Below are 21,113 nucleotides of genomic sequence, written 5' to 3' on the forward strand. Positions count from 1 at the left end.
ATATGAGCAAGAGAGAGAAACCTGGTGACTTAAGAGAAAAAGTAAAATGAACAAAATAAGATGTCAAAGGACACTGGGGGTGGGAGCGGTTGCCGCATTAGGGAGTGTTGACCTCCAGTGGGACGAGGGTCTGTCATCCCTGGGCCACGGGAATCAGAGAAGGAGTGTCCGGCAGATGTGTTGGGAACGGGGAGACAGGAAGTTGCGGTAATCTAATGGATCCTTTGGTTTCCTCAAACAGTAGGAGATGAGTTCATCTGCTCAGAAGTTGGAGGGCCTTGATAAGGAGATGACAGTTCAGGATGGCCACTGACCAGCAAGGAGGAGCCCAGCGCCCCACATGAGCTGACAGACGGCAGGTGTGAGCGGGGCTTCCTGCTGCCCACCCGCAGCGCCCTTTAACAGACCCAACTTCTGCCACCTGGCGCTCTCTCTTCAGTGAAGGTTTTCAGCTACACCCTTCAGCGGGATTGTCTATACTGAGGGGGATCACAGGCCCGAGCTTTTCTCCCGCGCCTCCTCCCAGGTGGAACACTAGTGCCTTCCCCTGTCCATAGTCAGACTCTGGGAAACAAATCTAAGTTCTCAGCAAGTGTGTCCGCATCTTCCACTTCAGGAGGCTGGCATCACACTGCTCAGGAGTGGCGACTGACAGTTACAAAGTAATTAGTAGGTTCTAGCAATCAATTCTTTTACCATGTTTCCCCGAAAATAAGACCTAGCCAGAAAATAAGCCCTAGCATGATTTTTCAGGATCACATCCCCTGAACATAAGCCCTAATGCGTCTTTTGGAGCAAACCTTAATATAAGATCCGGTCTTATTTTCGGGGAAACACGGTATTCGCCAGTTACAACAGTCAGCCATTATGTATTAAGAGCATGAAGAAGCCTAATGAATTGAAACACAGGGACGTGGGGCCTGACAGCATGGCTAGTGTAAATGATGGCAGGTTTACTTTCCCGACGACACAGTGCGTGTCACCGCGCCTGACACACCTGACGCAGGGCCAGTGCTCAGCAAAGCCTTTATTTTTAAAGCAGTTTCTCCCTTAGGGGCCTGTAAAACATCTTCTAAACCTCTCTCATGAAATATTAAACTACCCCCCCTTTCTGAGGACCGCCTTCATACACAGAATGATACAACATCCTAGATTTGGAAAGTTCGTGTCCCCTTGTTACTGCCATAGTAAAACACTAGTCACGCAGAAAGGGTCTCAGTTTGCAGACTGTACAGCGCTGCACCGATGTCCGTGTGCTACTTTAGATCCAATTTCTGAGTCATGCTTCACGGTAAGACGACCTCACATTAAATTCCCACCAAACCTAAAAGAATCGTGAGGTGTTACTTTGCTTATCCATGTGGGCGAACCATTGGCAGCATCAGCAAATGGAAACGATCGTGCTTTCTTCCCAGCCATTCTACTTCAGACACATGCCACAGACACATGAGGAAATATGGGTACGGCAATGATTTACAGAGCGAAATAATAACACCAAAAAAGGGAGGAAACCTGAATGTCCACAGGTAACAGAACTGATTAAACCCTCTCGTGATAGACTACACATTTAAGGACAAACTACAACAGAACTCTCTAGAAACCTTAGTAAGAAAGAGGCTGTATGGTGTATGACTTACGGGTACAATTGGAATCGAACTGAATAACGTACTGATTGTTTTGTTAAAAATGTTATGTAGGTGCCCAAATGATAAAGTTCGTGGTAAAACTCCCTAAAACAGCCAGACCCATCAAGAAATGGAGAGCAAACAATTTTTCAGTTGTGTGTCACTGAAATAAGACTGAACACATGCAAATAATTCGGAAATTACATCTACCTGGGTGATATCTCTATTTTACCGTCAGAAAACTCTTGTGGCTCATGGAGCTTCACATCTTACAAGATAGAGTTGAAGCTTTTTGTCTCAAAACATATTCCATCCACGAATTCATTCCATTCTGTTCTTTCTTAGACGTTACTTCAAAGCAGTGATCTTGGCTGATTTTTCTCGAGTCACTTGCAATCATTCCATATGAGAAGAGCACGTTGTGAAATTCTGTGTTGCCTGAATGCTTTTCTCCTGTGATTCCCAAGTTGAAATTTTATTTCTGCCACCTTCGCCATTTGCCATTTTAATGGAATCCACTGAATGGATTCTGTAATGTTTTTCCTGTCGTTTTGTTCCAGTTCCTTTCATTTCTCCAGTATAATTTATTCAAACTCAAAAGAGGTACAAACTATCAAGCTTGCACATAGTGGGGAAGGTCAAGACTACTCAAAAGCTTTTCCTGGCCACACAGAAATCCACTCACAAATCTGCAAAACTCTAAAAACTCTAAAATGCCATCTGCAGTTTATCCTACCAAGACAGTCGTCTTGTTTCTCACCCGGGTTCAGCGCCGCCCCACCCCCAATCCCTGCAACACCCTCTGTGGGGTATCAGCGGATCAGGGAGCAAAGAGGGGGCGGGTGGCTAATTGATGACGGGGATTTTAGAGGGAGTAGGAAAAGCCTTTCTCTTCCAGTTATAAAGTTCATGAACCACCGCCTAGTGACAGTTACAATGGCAAGAGGAAATGACAAACATCGCCTGGCAGATTTGACAAAATTGGAAAACCCCTAAAGATCTGTAGGACCAGACCCATGACTGGTCCATGAAGGGAGGGAAGACAGGAGAGGGGAGATGATGTGGAGACAGGAAGGCCTCTGTTCATAGACCGACATTTTTATAACAGGCGAAAGGATAGATACACATAAAGCTCTGACAGCCTTGTGTCTCCTATTGTGAGGGGGGTTCTAGATTTTGAATTTATCTGAAATCCTAAGACACAAATTTTTCAGGTCATTTCTTGTCCGTTGCCGAACAGGGATAATTCTGTGCTTAATCTACAAAGAGAGGGACTGCACTTGTAGGATTATTTAGAAACAAAGAGAAATGCAAAGCTGTCAACTTCTCATTCCTTAGTAAATCATGCTAAGCCACGACCCTTCACTCCAGCTGCAGCCTGGTGTAAAACTGCTATCGTGTTTCCCTGAAAATAAGACCCAGCCGGACCATCAGCTCTAACGTGTCTTTTGGAGCAAAAATTAATGTAAGACCCCGTCTTATTTTACTATAATATAAGACCTGGTCATACATAATATAATGTAATATAACATGACATGATGTGATATAATATAATACCGGGTCTTATAGTAATGTACCCAGTTTGCTTTTCACTCCAAAAAGCCTAATCTCCCTGAGGTTACTAGGTGTGTATGTCCAGACACCTTGTGAAATGACTCAGACCTTACTCACCTGATATATAGTCAGAACCACACAGACAGGAAAAATCTGTAAATTAGAGAGAAGCCGCACACTCTAAAGGTATGAAAGAGAATTCTAAACTTCCCCTTTACGAATTGTGAACTTAAACACAGCATGAGCTTCCTCACAGTAGGAAACTACCATTTACGCATTTAAAGCTACCGAGACAAAAAAAGACATGGGGAGCTCCTGTGACACTAGGATGGCCCCTCGGGTGTGGGCGCCTGGCCTGACGCTGGTGTGGAGCGTCCCCTGACAGTTATGGCTCAACCAGTGCTGTGCCTGGGGAAGGGGGCGCTGTCCAGGGCCGCTTCAGGGAGGAGAAGCGGTGACTCTCTGACTTTACATGTTGTCCCGAAGCTCTGCACTTAGTCACTCTTCCTCCCTTCATGTAATGACCTTGACATCTGAAAAACTGGACCAAAAAACAGAGAAAACCTGCCATTCCCTTCTGAGGGAGGAAAAGCAAAGTGCTGCAAAGGGCTGTGCTTCCTTTGAAAGGACTATGAGGAGGGTCACGTTTCTAAAATTAGGGTCACTGTTTTACTCACTGTCCCTTGCTTTTGCTCAAGCTATCCTGGGTACCTACCCCCAAAAACTGCATCATGTGGCAGGCAGCCTTCTCTTGTGAACCCCACTGGACACATCACCCAGTATTCAGCCCCTCGTGCCACCCTCCCTGTAAGTGTGGACCAGAAGGTCCCTGCTGGTTGCCATTAGGTTGCGGGAGATTGTAACTTCTGCCTTGCCAGCAATGGAGTGTTTTTGTTGCCTGCCTGCTGTGGCAGAGCAAGCTGCGGAGTTGGAGATTCTCGCATGTCAAGGAATGAAGGCTCGCAGGCCAGCAGCCCCGGGGACCTGAATCCTGCTACAAGCAAGCGAGGTTGGAAGTGGGTCCTTCCCAGCTGAGCCTCAGGTGGAACCATGCCTCACCAACACCCAGACTGCAGCCCGTGAGGTGCCCTGAAGCTTAGGACCCAGATTCCCGGGGCCCAGGAACTGCGAAATAATAAATATGTATTAATTTAAGCCACTAAGATTCTTTGCACAGCAACAAATAACTAATACACCCATCTTTTATTGCGTTGTCCAAATACCACCTTCTTCCTGGAAACTTCTTGCTCTTCTCACCTTCTCCTCACTCCCCTATTAGAAGTAATGTTTCCTTCCTGATCTTTCCACGATACATCTGTCTCCTCTCGTCATCACCGTACTTACCCCTTTCTGATCTGTCTCAAAGTGTTTTGAGCCTACGGCCCTAGCTCCATAAGCTAGCTGAGGCCAGCCCTTCCCAGATCCTTTGAGCCCCAGCGTGGCCAGACACAGTAAGAGCTCAGATATCGGCTGATTTAACCTGGAGGTAACAAGGTGTGCCTCTACTTTTGGAAAATCTCAGGCAGGAGGCACACGGCCGTCAGAGGACACAAGAGGCCACCAGGACCAGCAGCAGCTATCCCCATTCTCACCGTCCAGAAAAACTCTGAAAACACATTGCTTGTGTATTGCTAATTTATTCATAAAGGGAAATAAACCTATTTTTTCTGATGATTTTAAAAAAACACTACTTCTTATTGCAAAAGAAATGGAAAATACAGAAAAGTTTACCAAGTAAAAAAAAAAAATAACCTGTCACAGCATCACTCAGTCACTTTGACTTTGACTTTTACGTCCTTCTAGAATTTATATGTCTACATACTTACTGACTTTTAATTAAATTACAGTTTTTGCCATATTACTGTCTCATAGCCTGCCTTTTGCATTTCATACATGTGGATATTTTTCTTATCAATTAACATTTGAATATCTATTTGATTGTTGAACATTCAAATCCTGTATTAATGTACATTTAGGTTGTTTCCAGTTTATTACTATCATAAATAAAACGACAGAAAGGGAAGTTATAACTTACCAATCCTAGAAGCCACTGTTTGGGAAGGAAGTCCCCAACATTTTAGAAACCCTTCCAGCAAATTCCCTAGGTCAATTCCCAGGCACACATCTTGCAAACTCTCACTTACTGCCGGAAGGCCAAAGGGAACAGTGGGTGGAAACCAGGAGGAACAGGTGCAGGGAAGAGGGGAGGGCCGGCCGCCAAGGCCGTTCCAGAGCAGAGACTAAGGCAGAGCTTGGACACAGAGGAGTCCCCTGTGTCCCACGGTGAGAGACCAGCCAGGGCCACAAAAGCTAACACTCTGTCCTGGTGCCTCGGAGCCTGGCCCTGCCTCCCATTTTAGCAGATTTAGTTGTCCTCAGGCTAGGCTAATTCCATCATCCCTATAGCCCTAGGAGTTACCAGAATTGACCACATTCTACAGATGAAAGAGAATGTGACTAATCCATGGAGTTGCAAAAGAAAAGTCCCGATTGAGAAATGTCCCGGCAATGGGACCCGCCACCAAGAAACTATGCAAAGGTGTTAGATGTTATTCATGCCTTTCCTGCCAATGGTTCTCATGAGATATCCCCGAATCTCACACAGCAGGTGCACAGTTAGAGCCGAGACACACCCACCTGTATGTTTGCAGGACGAGTGTTTGTGGAAACACATATGCGGCGGGTTTGGAAATGTGCACAGTCTCATACAAGTGCCAGCAATATCGTTCAATAGAGATGGTAGGAAAAACCAAGAGTTATTTTTAAACTGAGAGAGAAAGAGAGAAAAATACCCTAACATCAGAAACAAAATTTACAAGAGTTAGCAGATATTTATAAAACTCCTCACAATCTTAACGTCTGCAGTGAGTCATTCAGATTTAACTTGTCTAAACTTGTGTCTTCAACAATTTTACATTTCCTCTTTTCCTTGATATTTTCCATGGTGCTGTTTCCATATTTAAATAGTTCTAAATGTGCAAGTCACTTAAAGCTGTAATGCATAAAAACTTTTAGCAGATAAACTTAGAAATGTGAACTCCAAGAAGATTACTAAGTATAAGTTTCCCAAATGAATTCCTTGAACACAACTGTTAGGTCAAAAGCATAACCCTCAATGTTTGTGAAAACTCTTTGGCTTTCTATCGAGGAAGCTTAGACCAGACTGCGAGCCCAACAGTTTCATTTGCAAAGGTTTCACCTGTGCTTGAGTCAGGTGACAGACAGTACAAGACGCCACTGTAAATTCCATCAAGGACAGAGATACGGCTTGTCACCAAATCGGGAGCTTCAGGTTACGGGACCCCACAGTCGTGGAGGACAACCACACGTTCCCATAGCCCTTTTTCTGGCCAGTGCAGCCACACGAGAGACCCCTAGACACAGGGCACACATCTCTACGTGGGCAGCCATTCATCCTTGGAAGGTTCTGGTTTGAGAAGAGCTAGTGTGAACCAGACCTGCCTCCTCACAGCTCCCACCCACTGGTCCCCTGGTGTCTAGAGCCCCTCTCCATGAAAAGGCCAAGCATTTGAAAACCTACCCTGTTTATACTATGTCCGTCCCCTCAGGTTAAGGACACCAGCTCCTTCACTGTTTGCTACAGGGCATGCTTTAAGATAATTTACTCACTAAATATTTATAGAACACTGACCAGGGCCGAGATCCAGAGCCAGGGCCCTTGCATGCCGGCAGATGGGGGAAGGGTGTCCCTAAAGCCTCTTCTACGAACACGAACACGCTGCTGGTTGTTTCCGGTCCTTATGGAGTGCAGGGCGTGAGCTGAACACAGTAGCTGGGTGTGGGCCGCCCTCCCTCCCGCGGCACCCTAAGGCATAAAGGGACGTCAGCCCAGCATTGACGTCCTGGCGCCCAGGCCAAGGTCACTGTCATCCTAATAATGTTTACTTTACTGGTGGCCAAGGGACTCGTAGCACCTAACATGTACGTTTAAAAGCAGTAAAAAAGTATATACAGAGGGGGCCAAAAATACATATATACACATTTTAAGAGAGGAAAAAAATGATTAAAATTGTAATCCTCAATATATACCGATAACAAAAGACGCATACATGTCACGTTTGACTTCTGCAATGACAAGAGGTGCTCAAAGAGGTTCCCATCAGCATCCAGACACTTCTGATGACGGAGAACTACTGCTTGAGCAACGTTGACCAAAGTGTCCACTTGTATACATTTTTTTGGCATATAATATAGCATTATATAAAATATTGTATTAAAATTATATAAAATATTAGTTTTATATATAGCCATCCAAAGAAGTAGAGAGACATCACTCAAAGAAGGGCTATTCACTGATCCATAAAGAATAATTGTCTTTCTATGGGAAAAATAAAAATAGATTCCTGTATCACCATATATAAAATTGAATTTAGGACATTAATTTAGTACTAGAAGAAAAAAGAGATAGTCTTTATGTTTTTAGATAGGAAGAACTTCTTAAACAACAACCCAAAAAAATTAACTAGAGTACAGATTGGTTTGAGAAATTTAAAACTTTCTTAACTACTAAAGGCCCCACACACAGAGAAAGGCACAGACCACAAACCACTTGGATATATTTGCAGCATTTGTGACAAAGGATTAATATCCAGAATTTACAAGTCACATCAGCGATCATTAAGGAGAAGACAGATAACCTAACTGAAAAATAAATAATGGATATGAACACACAATTCACAAACAAGGAAACCAAAATGGCCAAGAAAATATTTCAATAAATGCCCCATGTGCCCCATAACGTAGAAACACAAATTAAAATATTTCATGGATCAGGTTGGTAATATGTGTAAAAGGTCTGAAAACATCAGGAGTTCTCCCACTCGGCAGAAAGCTACATAGAGAGGAACTGGCAGTACCTAATAAGATTGAAAATGTGCGTACTTTTTGATGCAATCCACTTCTGCACATACAATTGCAAGAAAGGAACCGGTTGCAGGGACGTCTAACACCTCAGATTTGGAGACAGTGAGGTGTCCATCAGGAGGGTGAGAACAGGAAAATCAGTAACACGCTGAAGGAAAAGGCAGGTTGCAGACGTAATACAGTGCAGTTCCACTGATGAAACTTTAAAAACGCCTAGAACAACGCCACGTACCATTTGTACATATATTCTTACCCATATGCTATACAATGGAAAGGCGCAAATAAAAAGGGCTACACACCAGTACAAGCTGGTGGCTGCCTTTGGTGCAGGAGGGGTGGTGGGGAGGGACTGAGAAGCTTCTCAAAGGGGCTTCGGCTTGATTTGAGCACATCAGACGTGTGCGTACCCCATGCACTTCTGGTGCGTACGCGAGAGCTGTGTGGAAGCGTCGCATGTTGACTGTCAAATCGTCCTTTGTACTTCCCTAAATTTAACTTCCTCCCAACTGGAAAAGGGAAAGCACAAAAATAAAAATAAGCTGGAACTTGAGTGGATAACTTGGCCCCTAATTAGCACACCACCTAATCGAATTAGAATAATTAGAAGGCCGGTGTCATTAGTCACCAGTTCATGACTCACCAACTGCTCACACACCCTACGTGTGCCAGCAAGGGGCCAGCCTCCACAAGGTGGGAGGGTCCGTCCTGGCGCCCGATCGCTGTGTGCAAAGGGGCTTGCAAGCTACCTCGTGCCACATGCCACCCCTTGCCTCACTCACCCCCCCAGCCCCCTTCCCCGTGCTCCATTCTTCTCTGTGCTTTATTGTTCTCCACTGCACACATCACTGTCCCACACCATATCTTTTTTATTAGCTATAATGTTTATTAATTGTTTAGTCAAACGAAGGTGCCACGTGGGTAAGGGTTTGGCATTATCTTACTGGCACAGGCCCCAGGCATGAGAGGACAAGGGTGGGGTTCCTCGCACCAACGTGGAGGGCGGGCACACGCACAGGCCCAGCACAACAGGACAGTCCCCAGAAAGAAGCAGGGATGCTCCCCACGGGCCCGGGGTAAAGCCACGACCATCGACTATCCACCCAGCCGGGAGCCAGAACTCCTCCCGAGACGTTGATTACAGGGCTAAAGACCCGGTATAAAAAAAGCTAATATATTTCCCCAAAAACTATTCTGATAACAAAAAAACAGGGCAAGACACACCCGTGTCCACTGCACCCAATCTGGCATTTCTTTCCCATGCTTTTCCTCTGCATATTTCCACAGTGATGCACTTAGGCTCTGGAACCGGGGCTGTCCAAGTGACCCCAACCCGCCAGCATGAGACTCCTGCACTGGGTCCAGCTGTCACCCCAGGACAGGAGTCACAAGGGGAACCTCAGGGTGAGCTCCACGGGGAGGACTGAACCAGCACACGCGGGGCGCGGCCCGTGAAAGCTGCTTTAGCAGGGTCTCAGGCTCACGGGCCCAGGTGGCAGGTGAGGGCCCTCCTGGCACCGCCCACGGCCCCCAGCAGCCCACAGGCAGGAAGGGCTCGTTGGAGGACACCACCCTGGGAGAAGCACACAGCCCGACCGACTGAAGAACGAGTAGGACCCACACAACTTCCAAATCCCACGGCTCAGCTGTGTCCCACCTCTGAAGGGAATAGCAGTTGGGCAGATGTGCAACGCTACACGTGTGTGAACATCAGCGGGAGGCTCTGCCCTTAGTTGCTATGACAACCTTGCTGCTTACACTACAGAGCTCATTAGCGCTCCCTGCCTCCCACGGGGCCGAACCCCTGGCAGTCAGGACCTGAATGCGGATTCTACATCTGTATTCACCTGGCTGACGGTTGCTGCAAGGGGGTTCACCTCCTCCTTCCCTTGTATCCCCCAAATTACAAACCAGGCCTCCATCAGGCAGGTCCCAGGCTCCCTCCCGGTCAGCCCTCCCAGTCAGCGGTCGGCCCGTGCCTTTCCCAGCAGAAATGAGGAAACGGGAGATGGAGACACACGTTACAGCTTTGAATAGTTTCCTTGTCATACCACCTTCTGACACTGTCTTCCCATCAACCAGCGAGGTCGGCGCTGGGACCCGGACATTACACAGCTGCAGGTCTACATGTCTCTGTGGGTCCCCCAAACGTCCCCTGAGCACCGAGTTTCTGTGGGTGGCTCCCTACTGCCACACTCAGGAGCAAAGGCTTAGGAGCCAGACACGGGGCCCTCCTTGCACTCCCGAAATGCCTTCCACCAACCTGCATCTTCCTTTTCAAACGGCCCTGAGGACACGCACCCAGCAGTGGTCCCTCGCCCTCCACCGGGGAAGCAAAGGGCTCCGAGAACAGATGCTCCCCGGCCGCCACCCTGCGGTCACTTGTGGGCCATGGTGGCCACCGGCGTGAACACACGGAAGCTTGGCAACTGCTGCCAGCACATTCCCGTGGTCTGGGGCAGGCGCGGAGCCAGGAGGCCACCTCTGGTGTCATTAGGATCCCGGGGGCATTTGTCTCCTCTGCAAACACGGCCTCTATGGCAACAAGCTCGGTAAAGAACAGCGCTGGGTCCTGCACTCTGTGGACACTGAAGCAGCAGGACCAGAGGGCAGAGAGGTTCACACCAGGATGGACACAGGCCTACAGGACGGCGGACAGCGGCGTCCTCCCACCGGCTCGGACATGGCTGTGTGCCCTTAAGGAGAGGCACAGAACAACTGTGAGGTCAGAACACCTGGGGAGAGGGTGGGTGGCGCCCAGCGCTTTGTTTATCTTGCGTGTCCTGTCAGCCTTGTTCTGTCCCCACTGACGGGAGCAAGCAAAAGTGGTGACCCAGATTCATTCGGTGACAGGAGTCTGCCCTGCTGTGGCTCCAGCTGGAGACAGGGGAGGCGGCCTGCAGGACTGAGGCCCCTCCCCAAAGCTCCCGGGCTCGGCACCCCCAGCACAGGGAACGCAGCTGCTCTGCCGTGTCCTCGGTGCCCTCAGGGCACAGTCGGCTCGGGCTGCGGACACATACTGCACACGTGTCTTCCTCACAGTTCTGGGGGATGGAGTGGCGAGCTGGCGGCCGGTACAGCTGGCCTCTCCTGAGGACACCTGCCTCTTCTTCTTATAAGGACACCTGCCTGCCTGAGGGCCTGTCTGCAGGGAGAATCGCCCTTTGGTGACAGACAGCAGATGAGGCTGGGGTGTGGGCACAGGGACCCGCCCCCCTGCCAGACTGCATGCTGCGGTGACCTGAGTCTTTCTGCAAATGCCGGGGTCCCATGTGCAGCCTGGAAAGGACCCCACACAGGAGGAGCCAAGCATCTCTGAGCTTCGAATGGTGGGGTTCCTGACTTTTCAGTCCGTGAGCCCCATAAATTATTTTTTACTCAAACCAGTTGGATTGGACTTTGTATCACTAGTGGATTCCAACACTTAGTCAATTGGGGGATTTTTTTGCAAAGCCAACAGACACACAGACTCCTGGAAATCTATACAATAACCAGAATGTTCTCATAACTATTCAGTCAAGCCCTACAGAGCGAAATAAAAAAATAAATAAATAAACAAAAACATGCCAAAAGGCAGAAGCCTGTCTCCCCATGAGAAAGAGACCCCACTGAGCAGAGGGCCAGGACGTGTGAAGGTCGCGATTCTTCTCTTCCTTCCAGTCCCGTTGACAGGGTATTTAATCTGTACCCGGGAGCTGGTATGTTCAAACATCTTGCTGTAAAGGCTCTGTCAATGGCCCATGGGCACTGATTAGAAACTAGGTAAAGTCAACATTATTTTAAATAGAGACTTTGTTTCTAAGTATTCAGTTGTTCATGACCTGTGACCTTCCACACAGCGACAGCCCAGCTCCCTGGGCATCCCGGGAAGCCTCGGGGTAACTTCAGGCAGAGGAGACGGGCTATGAGATGCAGGCTGGTGAAGGATACCCACGGCGGCTGCTGGAAAGAACACTAGAGCTCAGACCGATGCTTTGTAAACCTCAGCTTCAGATCGGAGGACCAGGGCACACACTTAAATTTAAGAGACAACTTAGAATTAAGTGGAAGAGAAATCTTAAAAGAGAAAGAGAGAGAAATCTTAGTTTATGCATTAGATTGTGAAACGGTAGGGAGATAGCTACTTCAAAAGATATTAGCTAAGAATATCGATGAGTTCTTAAGTATTTAAACTAAGTCCAGGATGACAGATCCACAATGAGGGAAGGCAGTCACAGAAGAGGACAATTCCCTATCTTGGGATCATTCACTCAAACCCTCCATTGTGCAGATGGAAGGGCTGTGGCCACAGGGCCGGTCACCAACCTGGTGATCGTTGTCAGAGTGATCCCACTGTGTCCCCTGCCTGCTGGGATTAGTCCCCACCCATTCCCCGTCGTTCTGAGGTGACGAGGCTTTACTTCTTGGTGAAATCTGGCCCACATGGGTGCCCACCCTGGGGGGACGTTCAGCCAGTGGTGACCGCGGCCAGGCCCTGACCCCTATGAGCCTCTTGATGCCCTGGGCAGCTGACGAGCCCCACCCTGGCTCTGACACATGGCCTGCGTCACTGTTCCGTGGGCTCCATTCTGCAGAAGGCAGAAGCAAGATGCCATGTCCCTGGCACATGGCATTAACTGCCACCCCCTCCCGTCGGCCGTTACCCTATTTCTGTGCGAGTGCCACTGACCCTTGAACAACGAGGTGGAGCACCCACCCCGCGGTGTTGAAAATCCATGAACAACTTTTGACTTTACATGGGCCCTTCGCATGGTAGGTTTCCATCCACAGATCAACCAACTGCACATTGAAAACAGTTCCCATCACGGTTGGGAGTCCGCTGCTGTGAAAGGGAAAATACTTATTCAACCTGCAGCTGGCTGGTTGACTCCCCCAATGTGAGACCCGCAGATAGGAAGGGCGGACTGTATTTATTGAAAATCCATCAGCGTATAAGTGAAGCACGTAGTTCAAACCTGGTTGTTCAAGGATCAAGGGCATATCCTTTGCCCAGGACAGAGGGGCTGCTGAGGGGAGGCCCACCGACCTGTTCAGGGGTGCACCCCTAGTACCCAGCTTGCAAAACTCAACTGCTCCATAAAGAAATACTGTGGAATGGGTGCACCAACGTCCTTAGTTAGCACAAAGAGAGGCCATCTCTGGTTAGACAGCAGTACTCACCTGACTTTCTTTGTCCATTTCAAAATTAACTTCTTGCAAATTAAATTTTGGTCATAACTTCAGAAAAGTCATCTCTGCAAAGAGCCAATGAAATCTCTTAAAATCTCTGTTGTGTTTTTCAATGTGAGCAAGCTGGATACTAATGGGGGGGAGGGCATCTTGATATGATCTTGATGTTCACCACCCTTTGTGACTGAAAGTGGATCCATGTTTCTTTCCACTCTGTTTTGTAAAAGCAGCGTCCCTAGTCACATGCACTGCCCCCATAAGAAATCAACGTGTGTCTCTAGGAAAATCTTTTACTGTAAGCAGATGAATGAACCAATATCAGACTCCATTGATCTGAGAAGAAGAGGTTTTAAGAACCTCAAGAGTGACCCAAAACTATTGGAGCCACAGAAACACGTGAATCCACCGCATTTTAAGAATTACCTGAACTTCTCTAAGATTCCAGCTGCTACATTTTCACCTACTCGTCACAATTTCTCTAAAGCTTCACTGGTACAGATTTGCTTTAAACAGAAACTTTCCTTGACAAAGTGGGAAGAGAGAATGAATAAATCGACAAACGTTTATTGAACTACAGTTTGTAGACTGTCTGCTTCTCTGTGAGATAGGCCATTACACCCCTGCAGCCACTTTTTAACAATTCAAATAGTAAATGTTTTGAGGTAGCTGTCCTTAATAACATTCAAAAATAAACTGCTTTTTAAAATTCCTATCCAATTTGTGTTTTAAATGCCTCTTAAAAGTGATAGAAATATTTCTCAATTTTTTGTTTCTAAAGCAATATAATTATATTTCTCCTCCCTAATTCCAGGCAAGTCAAAACCTACTTGACCTAGATTTTATTATCTAACCCAACTAAATTGTTGCTTACACTTTATATTACAAAATAACTGTGTATAATGCTGTCAGAGTTTTCTTGTCCTATATTAAACACAAAATGTCCCATGTATCTATGAAAATCACCAATCTGTGTCGGCCTCGTTACACGCTCTTCTACAGCTATCTTTCTAATATTCACCATATTCTAAAAACAATAATGTGTCAACTCGGGCAAGTAAATAATAAATCACACCGCAGTTTAGAAATGCATCCCCAGGGGACATTTAACTGTTGTCACTCTGCGAGATTATGCCTCACTAGAAACACATCCTGCTGCTACCTACTCAGATTGTGTTCATGAGATGTGCTTAATTAAGCTATTATGTTTACTATTATTATTATTACATGCAATGTGGTTAAACAGTCGCAAACATCTATGAAACTGGGAAAATATATGGACTTGCCTGCGGGCCATCAAGAGTTCACAAGGAGGGGCTCCTTAGAGACAGACCAGTATCACAAACGGCCAATCCAGCCCAACAGTGATGAGGAACCAACGTTCTGGAAATCACCTTTGCTTGTGGTGGTGCTGGATAGTTCTCTCTGGCTGTCCCTCACCCGCTGTGGACCCACCCAGGGCCCCCCACCGCACACGCTTGGCAGGGCACAGGGTCACTCCCGTATTGGTGTCTGCATTTCATGCCACCCCCTCAAGTGTCCGTCTTATCACCTGGAGTGGCTTCTCACATGCAGGTACTTGGTCTTACCTATCTTCTCATCTCCTACAACATATATGTTGAGTGTTCTAAAAAGAATTGAAAGTGTTTTAAAACACAGGTTTCATTATTTTTCAGGTATGTCCAGGCCAATAGATCAGAAGACAACTGCCACTTAGAAGACAGTTTGCTACTCACAGTTCTTAAGGGGAGGGGATATGCAATACTGAGAGCGCTGGGGTCAGTCAGGAGGCAGGGAGAGTGGGGAAATGTGGGCGAGAGCCTTTCCTGCAGTTCCCACGGAAGGAGCAGGCGAGATCAGGGAAGCAGGCTTGGGACCGGCTAATCTGCAGATTCCAGCGGACTCTGGGGCCCATGGGCTGTCCTTAGTTGTCTGGTCCTGGCTCTGGGGTGATTAGGGCAGGAGGATGTGGCCCCCAGTGTGAGTTGGTAGAGGAGGTGGGCTCTGGGTTGGTTGAAAAGTACACTCCCGGGTGAGTTGTTTACTATCTTAGAAATCAGCTAAGCCGGGGAGGGACAGTCTCCAGGGTCAGTATTCCCAGATGTCAAAGTATCAGATGCAGAAAATAACAATCTGCTTAACACAGGAGGGGCGGCTCACGTTCCCTGCGCTCTGATTCTCTGGCCGTTATACTGAACCCTCCCAATGCCGTTGTTGACCATCATGTGAAGGGAGGAGCTCTGAGTGGGTGTCCACAGCCAAGGGTCCGGCCCCCCGCTCTGCCCCACTCACTCACTATATGATCTGGGACGAGGCTTTTCAACTTCTGGGACCCTCGGTCTCCTTGTCTATAAAATGAAGTGGATGGACTATGTGATTTCTAAGACTCCTTCCAGTTCCCAAATTTTATGAGCCCCTCCTTTAACCTGCAACATACAAGATCTGCACTTATCAAAGAATCCAAATCAAGACCACCACATTCTAACAAAATGCGTGGGTCCCCTCACTCGCCAACATGTCGGAGGATCGTCTGAGGTGTGGCTCCCACTCGTGTTTCCAGATGGCTGCAGTGTCCCTGGATGAGGTCAGATTTTCAGGGAGCTGTTGACGTGGACCCCATGGGTGGACTTCTCATAGAAATGCTTTCTCCTGCTTTGTGTTATATTTGCTCTCACCCCCTCAGCCTACAATTCAGGGCATCACAAAAGACATGACTCAGAAACACACTGTACTTAACAGAGGCTATTATGGGGGCCTGCCTTTTCCGGGTGCCCTGGTTCGAATGACCTGCGGGAGATGCTTGTCTCTGGGCTCAGGGGACAGAAAGTGCCCTGGAGAGCTGGCTTTTATGTTTTGTTGGGTTGGTTAGGTTTTTGTTTTTTGGCTTGTCTGTTTTAGCTTTCACGGTCGGTGTCCTGTCCTTGGGAAGCCAGCATCTCAGAATGAAGCCCACCGCCCACCTCTGGAAGCCTGCTGTGCCCCCGACCTCCTCAGGGAGCTAAACCTCAGGCCTCGCTTCACACCCATTTTTGCTGCCTTATTTCCTTTACCTCAACATACGTACTTACTTCTGGTAACTCTCATGGTGAATATTTGTTAACTTACTGAAGGCTTTGGGAATGAGAACAGGATCAAGAAGGAAATGCCCCCAGGGGTGTGGTGTTCATGTCATCAGAGCCCACGGCCCCGAGGGACGGCTGTGGGACACAGTGGGCTAGGACTAGGGACACTGGGGGGCGGGCTGGAACCCAGGGTGCCACTTCCACTGGACTGTGCCTCCGACCTGTATACATGACTTTGCTTGCTTTACCCCCAAAGTATGAGAAAACCCCTTTCATTCACCTTATAAAAACATTTAAAAAATTATTCTAGGAGTGATTTTAAAGTGAAATATGTTTACCTTAAAATTACACGTTCACACATAAAGATCTACAAATACAAAACTATTGATTAAGCCCAAGTCTGCACATACGCGCTCAGAGACAGTGAGTAAAGCAGGGTCAGGACATCTCCTGCCCGGCTCACACAGCTGTATGCGCGTAGCTGGACAGCCACAGATGTGCCTCGACACAGTGGTAAGACTCACAAAGCCCGTGCTCGCGTGTGTGGCCGTGATTTTCACATCCCTGTGTCTCACACTCTCCTTTTTACAGAGTTATGGTGACACAGTGCCGAGTAATTTCTCTAAGGAACCCAGCAGGCATTGTAGGAGCTGTGCTCGCGACCTGTTGGACTGTAACCTGATGCGCATACGAGTTATTTAATTTAAAAATGGGAGAAGTCTGGGGGCTGGGGAGGAGGAGTCAGCGTTTCGTGGGGACCGAGTCTCAGTTTGGGGGGTGAAGAGTTCTGGCGATGACGGAGGGGACGCCGGCACCGCAGTGTGCGTGCGCTTAACGCCACTGAGCTGGGCACCTGAAGTGGTTCAGACGGTGACTTTCTGGTTGCGTATATGTTACAATTCAAAAAGTTTTTTTAAAAGGCAAAAAGAAAATTTAAATCCGATTCTTCTTACCTAAAGTATTACCTTTTAGCAATAGTTTTAATAAACATGAACTTTGTCACATTTTCCCCCTTCGCTTCTAATGTCGCAGGAAAATGACTGAGTATCCTCACTCTCTTTGATCATGAAAGTACTTGTGAGACCCCTAACACTGAACTCATTTGTGCCGCAAAGGACCCTCAAAACCAAGACGTGTTTCCGAAGGACGACAGCTTTCACCAGAGTTGTGACCTGCCCTTTGCCTATTTCTGTGATCTGACACTTTCCTGTTTGATGATACACAGACTTTCACTCGGCCTCGGAAAACAGCTTTCGAACTTGCCCTTTATTGGCCCAAATCTATCACATTAGCAATTTCCCAGCAACAAAAAATACAAATCGTTGAAACTTGCCCAGAGCCCCTGTCCCAGAGCGCAGCCTCCCCTACCTTCCTGAGGAACAGGTCCTGCAGCTTCCTGTGCGGCCGCCGGATCATCCCGCAGCCTTGGCGCCCCGGGGCCAGGTCCACAGCCCTGGAGCCATCCCGCGCCTCTTCTGTTATCACCGCCCACGCCCGCCCGCCAGCTCGTCACCAGGCAGCGGCTCCCTGCACATCCGCCCGCCCCGCCCTCCTCCCAGCAGCAACAGATTTGCAATCATTGGAGTCCTCCGGCCCTTCCTTCTTCCACACCCCAGTCCGGCTGTGAGACGCCAGGCTGCAGACAAAACCCCGCCTGGGGCTCACCAGAGGGAAAGGGGAGAGTGGGAGAGGTGCAGCCTCCGGCAGTCCCCTTCTGATCTAAGGGCAAAGTAGCGAGCTCTGATAAAGATAAGCACACGCTTATCTGATAAAGCACACGCTTTATCTAACCCCACCTCTGCCAACCAGTCAAAGGTTCAAAACTGTCAGAGACCCTGAGAGGGGCAGGCCACGAGACCCCTCCCCACAGGGCACCTGTACACACAGTTTCTCTCTGCAGCTACCACGGGCTCACTTGTAGTATGTCCCGTCTGGGTATTAGAAAAATCTGCTTTGCCTTCCTCGTGAAAACTGTGTTCCCACATTTCCTCCACAACAGCCAGCCCTTTGTGGCTGTCTCTTGCCTCATGCCCGGCCTTGGTCCAGACAGAGGTGTGCAAGGTTTAGTGTGAACGCAACCTCGGAACAGCGAGCAATAGGTTAGAGGCAGAGCTGTGATGCAGGTCAAGTGTCCTTTCTGATTTTTATTTTTTAAGCCTCTTGTTAGGATATAAATAGGCTTCTCCTCTGAAGTTGGAAAGATGCACTATGACAAAATGACCAACTAGTAATTAGCTTTTAGACAACAGATAACAGAAGTCATGGTGAAGGATGTGGGTGTAGAAATAAACTGGAATAAAAATATAGGGCCTAAAAAAAGGACTCAAAGGCAAAGAAGAAATTCAAGACTGAAATGGACAGAAATTGCCCTGATTTAGGGCTGGGCAAGTGAGAGGTATGGCCCTGTCGTCTTTTCCTTACTCTAAAATGCTGAAGAATATGTCTTTTCCAGCCAAATGAAAACAGTCGAAGTACAATTGTCCTTTCTCGAGTGGCCGCTATTCCAGGAAATTTGTTCTAACCAGACTTTCATTCACCCCATTGCTCCTGGAGCACACACACTGCGTGCTCTTTTTCTCAAATAGGACATTGATTATCGTGCATCTATCCGTGCGAATGTGTTTTCATGTGTAAGTGTGTATATACATACACATGCTCACATATCGCATACAAACAACACAGGAGAGAATGGAAGAGTAATTAGTTCAGCCCTTTGAGGGGCATTCTAAGATATAATTCTCATTAATCATACGTTCCATTAGAAAAATTGTTAGCAACCTACAATACAGGATTTTTAAAAACGTGTACCATATGTCTACCATTATACATGCATCTTTTCTGTTCTGGAGCCATCGGCCATTAGGGTATCTAAGCAGACTGATCATCCTCTTGAGCTGTCGCTTGGAGAATAAAGCCTGCTCTGTTCATAGGCCAAGTTATGGCAATAGAGCAAAATGCCTCTGTTTTTAAAAATCTCTCAATTACTTTTTGCTACTGATAGCTGGCACAGAATAGTAACAGGGACATAAAGAGAAACTGGCGTTCTTCCTCTTCTCACCAAATTTCTTACCCACTATTCTGTGTGGGTCTAGGCAGTCCCTGCCCATTGAGTCCTGAGTTCTCCCTTTGTCAAATCAGCAGAAGCTTAGAAACAATTCCAGGTCTATACCTTTTCCCTAAAATGAATGCACATCTCACCCATTTCAAAGGTCCTAGATCTCAAACTCTCCTGCACGTGCTTTCTTTCACAGAAACAAGCCGTCTTTCTTGGGAACACCCTTCACCACCAACAGAAGGCGCGGCTCGCACTATAAACGTGGCTGCAGCCCACTCCTGCCCTCTTGTGGGCACCACGCAGAAGCATGGAGGATAGTACAGAGAGATATCTTCTCTTCAAACCCCACTCCACCACGTTTCTGAGCGCTTAAGGAGGACAGTATGACACCCTTTCCTTAAAACCTGGGCTCTTGCGGTCCTCCATGAATACTTTGTTTTAATTATTTTATTATTAGTCCTTGTTTTAATTATGTTATTATTAGTTCTTTGCTTTAGCCAAAGAATATAGTATCCAGGCTGGATTGAGACTTAAAAGAATTTTTTACTGACTTTCTGCTGGGGGGCAGTGTTGAGACTCTGATATTATATTTCACACACACGTGAATACAAATGGAAAGGTTTTTATCACTATCTGTCTGTAATGTATTGAACCCCTTAGAAATGGTGCTTCTCTCACATGAAAAGTGTTCCCAGCTTAGCCAACAGCAGTGCCACCTGGCAAGTGGCTATAAGACAAAAGAGGGGGCTTATTTGGGGCACGATCATTTCCTTGGGTTATTTTGTGTGCAGAAAACAAGAAAGGCTTCTTAAGACAATGTTTAAACATCTACTTCTAAGGGTGTATCTATCTGATCTACCACATAAGGAAGAAATCCCCAGAGCTAAACAAGAAGCACCTCAACCACACCAAAGAGAAGCTCACGGAGCTCTTTGTTGACCGTGAGGTCGACCAGATACATGATTGCTCAGTGGAGACTCCCTCACTCAGTCTGGCCGTAGACAAGGAGGAAGTATGAGCCTGGTCTGTCTTTCCCAGGAAACTCTCTAGGTTAGATCAACACAAGCCACAGCAAAACTCGAAAAAGGTTCAACCAAAAAACTGTCATCTTTCCTACACTACACATTTTGCCCAAATCACTTGAAACAGCCTGTTTACTTGTCGTGTCCCTCACAACGAGGGTTGTAGGGAGGGAGAAGGGCAGCACAGGGCTAAAAAAAGACAGTAGCCAAGATTAGAGTGCTAGCAGGGCCAAGGGACTCAAGCCTCAAGGACTGACTCCAAATGGGCCAACGTAGCTTTTATTGGTAAACTTCTAAAGAGGTAAAGGATGGTTAATCTCGAGATCTGTGTGTTAGTAGCCTGCTGGCTGTCTTTCCGAAAGTTCCCATTGTGTTCCAGCTTGTACTTTGCCTTCACACACGCACATCTCCAAGGAATCCATTAAAGGGGAGGGACCGATATGATTCCATCGGACCTCAGTTTGCCGAGGCTTCCCTTCAAAGGAGCTTTTCCGATATGTCTCCATTGGGCCTCAGTTTGCTGAGGCACCCCCTTGTGAAATCCTGGGAAGAGCGCAGGGGAACAAACGGTTTGGCAGCTATAAGGCAACACTTACTGACAATTCTTGTTCCCTGTGTGGTGGCAGTATGCCCGAGGACCAGAGGAGAGATGGAGAGGCAGAGGGTCTGAAGAAGCCTGACCTAAAGTTAGTGGGTTTTTTATAACAGTATCCCAACTGCAATTCAATGCAAACTTCCAAAAGAATTA

The 21,113-nt window shown here is 47.4% G+C and overlaps 1 protein-coding gene across 1 annotated transcript in view; it reads right to left on the reverse strand.

The window, feature by feature from the left end:
• RPS6KA2 (ribosomal protein S6 kinase A2) overlaps window positions 1-17,746 on the reverse strand; it is a 224,282-nt gene extending 206,536 nt beyond the window's left edge. Inside the window, exon 1 of the mRNA XM_033100429.1 lies at window positions 17,657-17,746. Within this exon, the coding sequence (XP_032956320.1) occupies window positions 17,657-17,704 (48 nt within the window). The 5' untranslated portion in view covers window positions 17,705-17,746. The remainder of the gene's footprint in view (window positions 1-17,656) is intronic.
• Between the last annotated feature and the right edge of the window lie 3,367 nt (window positions 17,747-21,113).

This window comes from Rhinolophus ferrumequinum (assembly GCF_004115265.2).
Source record: "Rhinolophus ferrumequinum isolate MPI-CBG mRhiFer1 chromosome 3 unlocalized genomic scaffold, mRhiFer1_v1.p scaffold_36_arrow_ctg1_4, whole genome shotgun sequence".
Lineage (NCBI taxonomy): Eukaryota > Metazoa > Chordata > Mammalia > Chiroptera > Rhinolophidae > Rhinolophus > Rhinolophus ferrumequinum.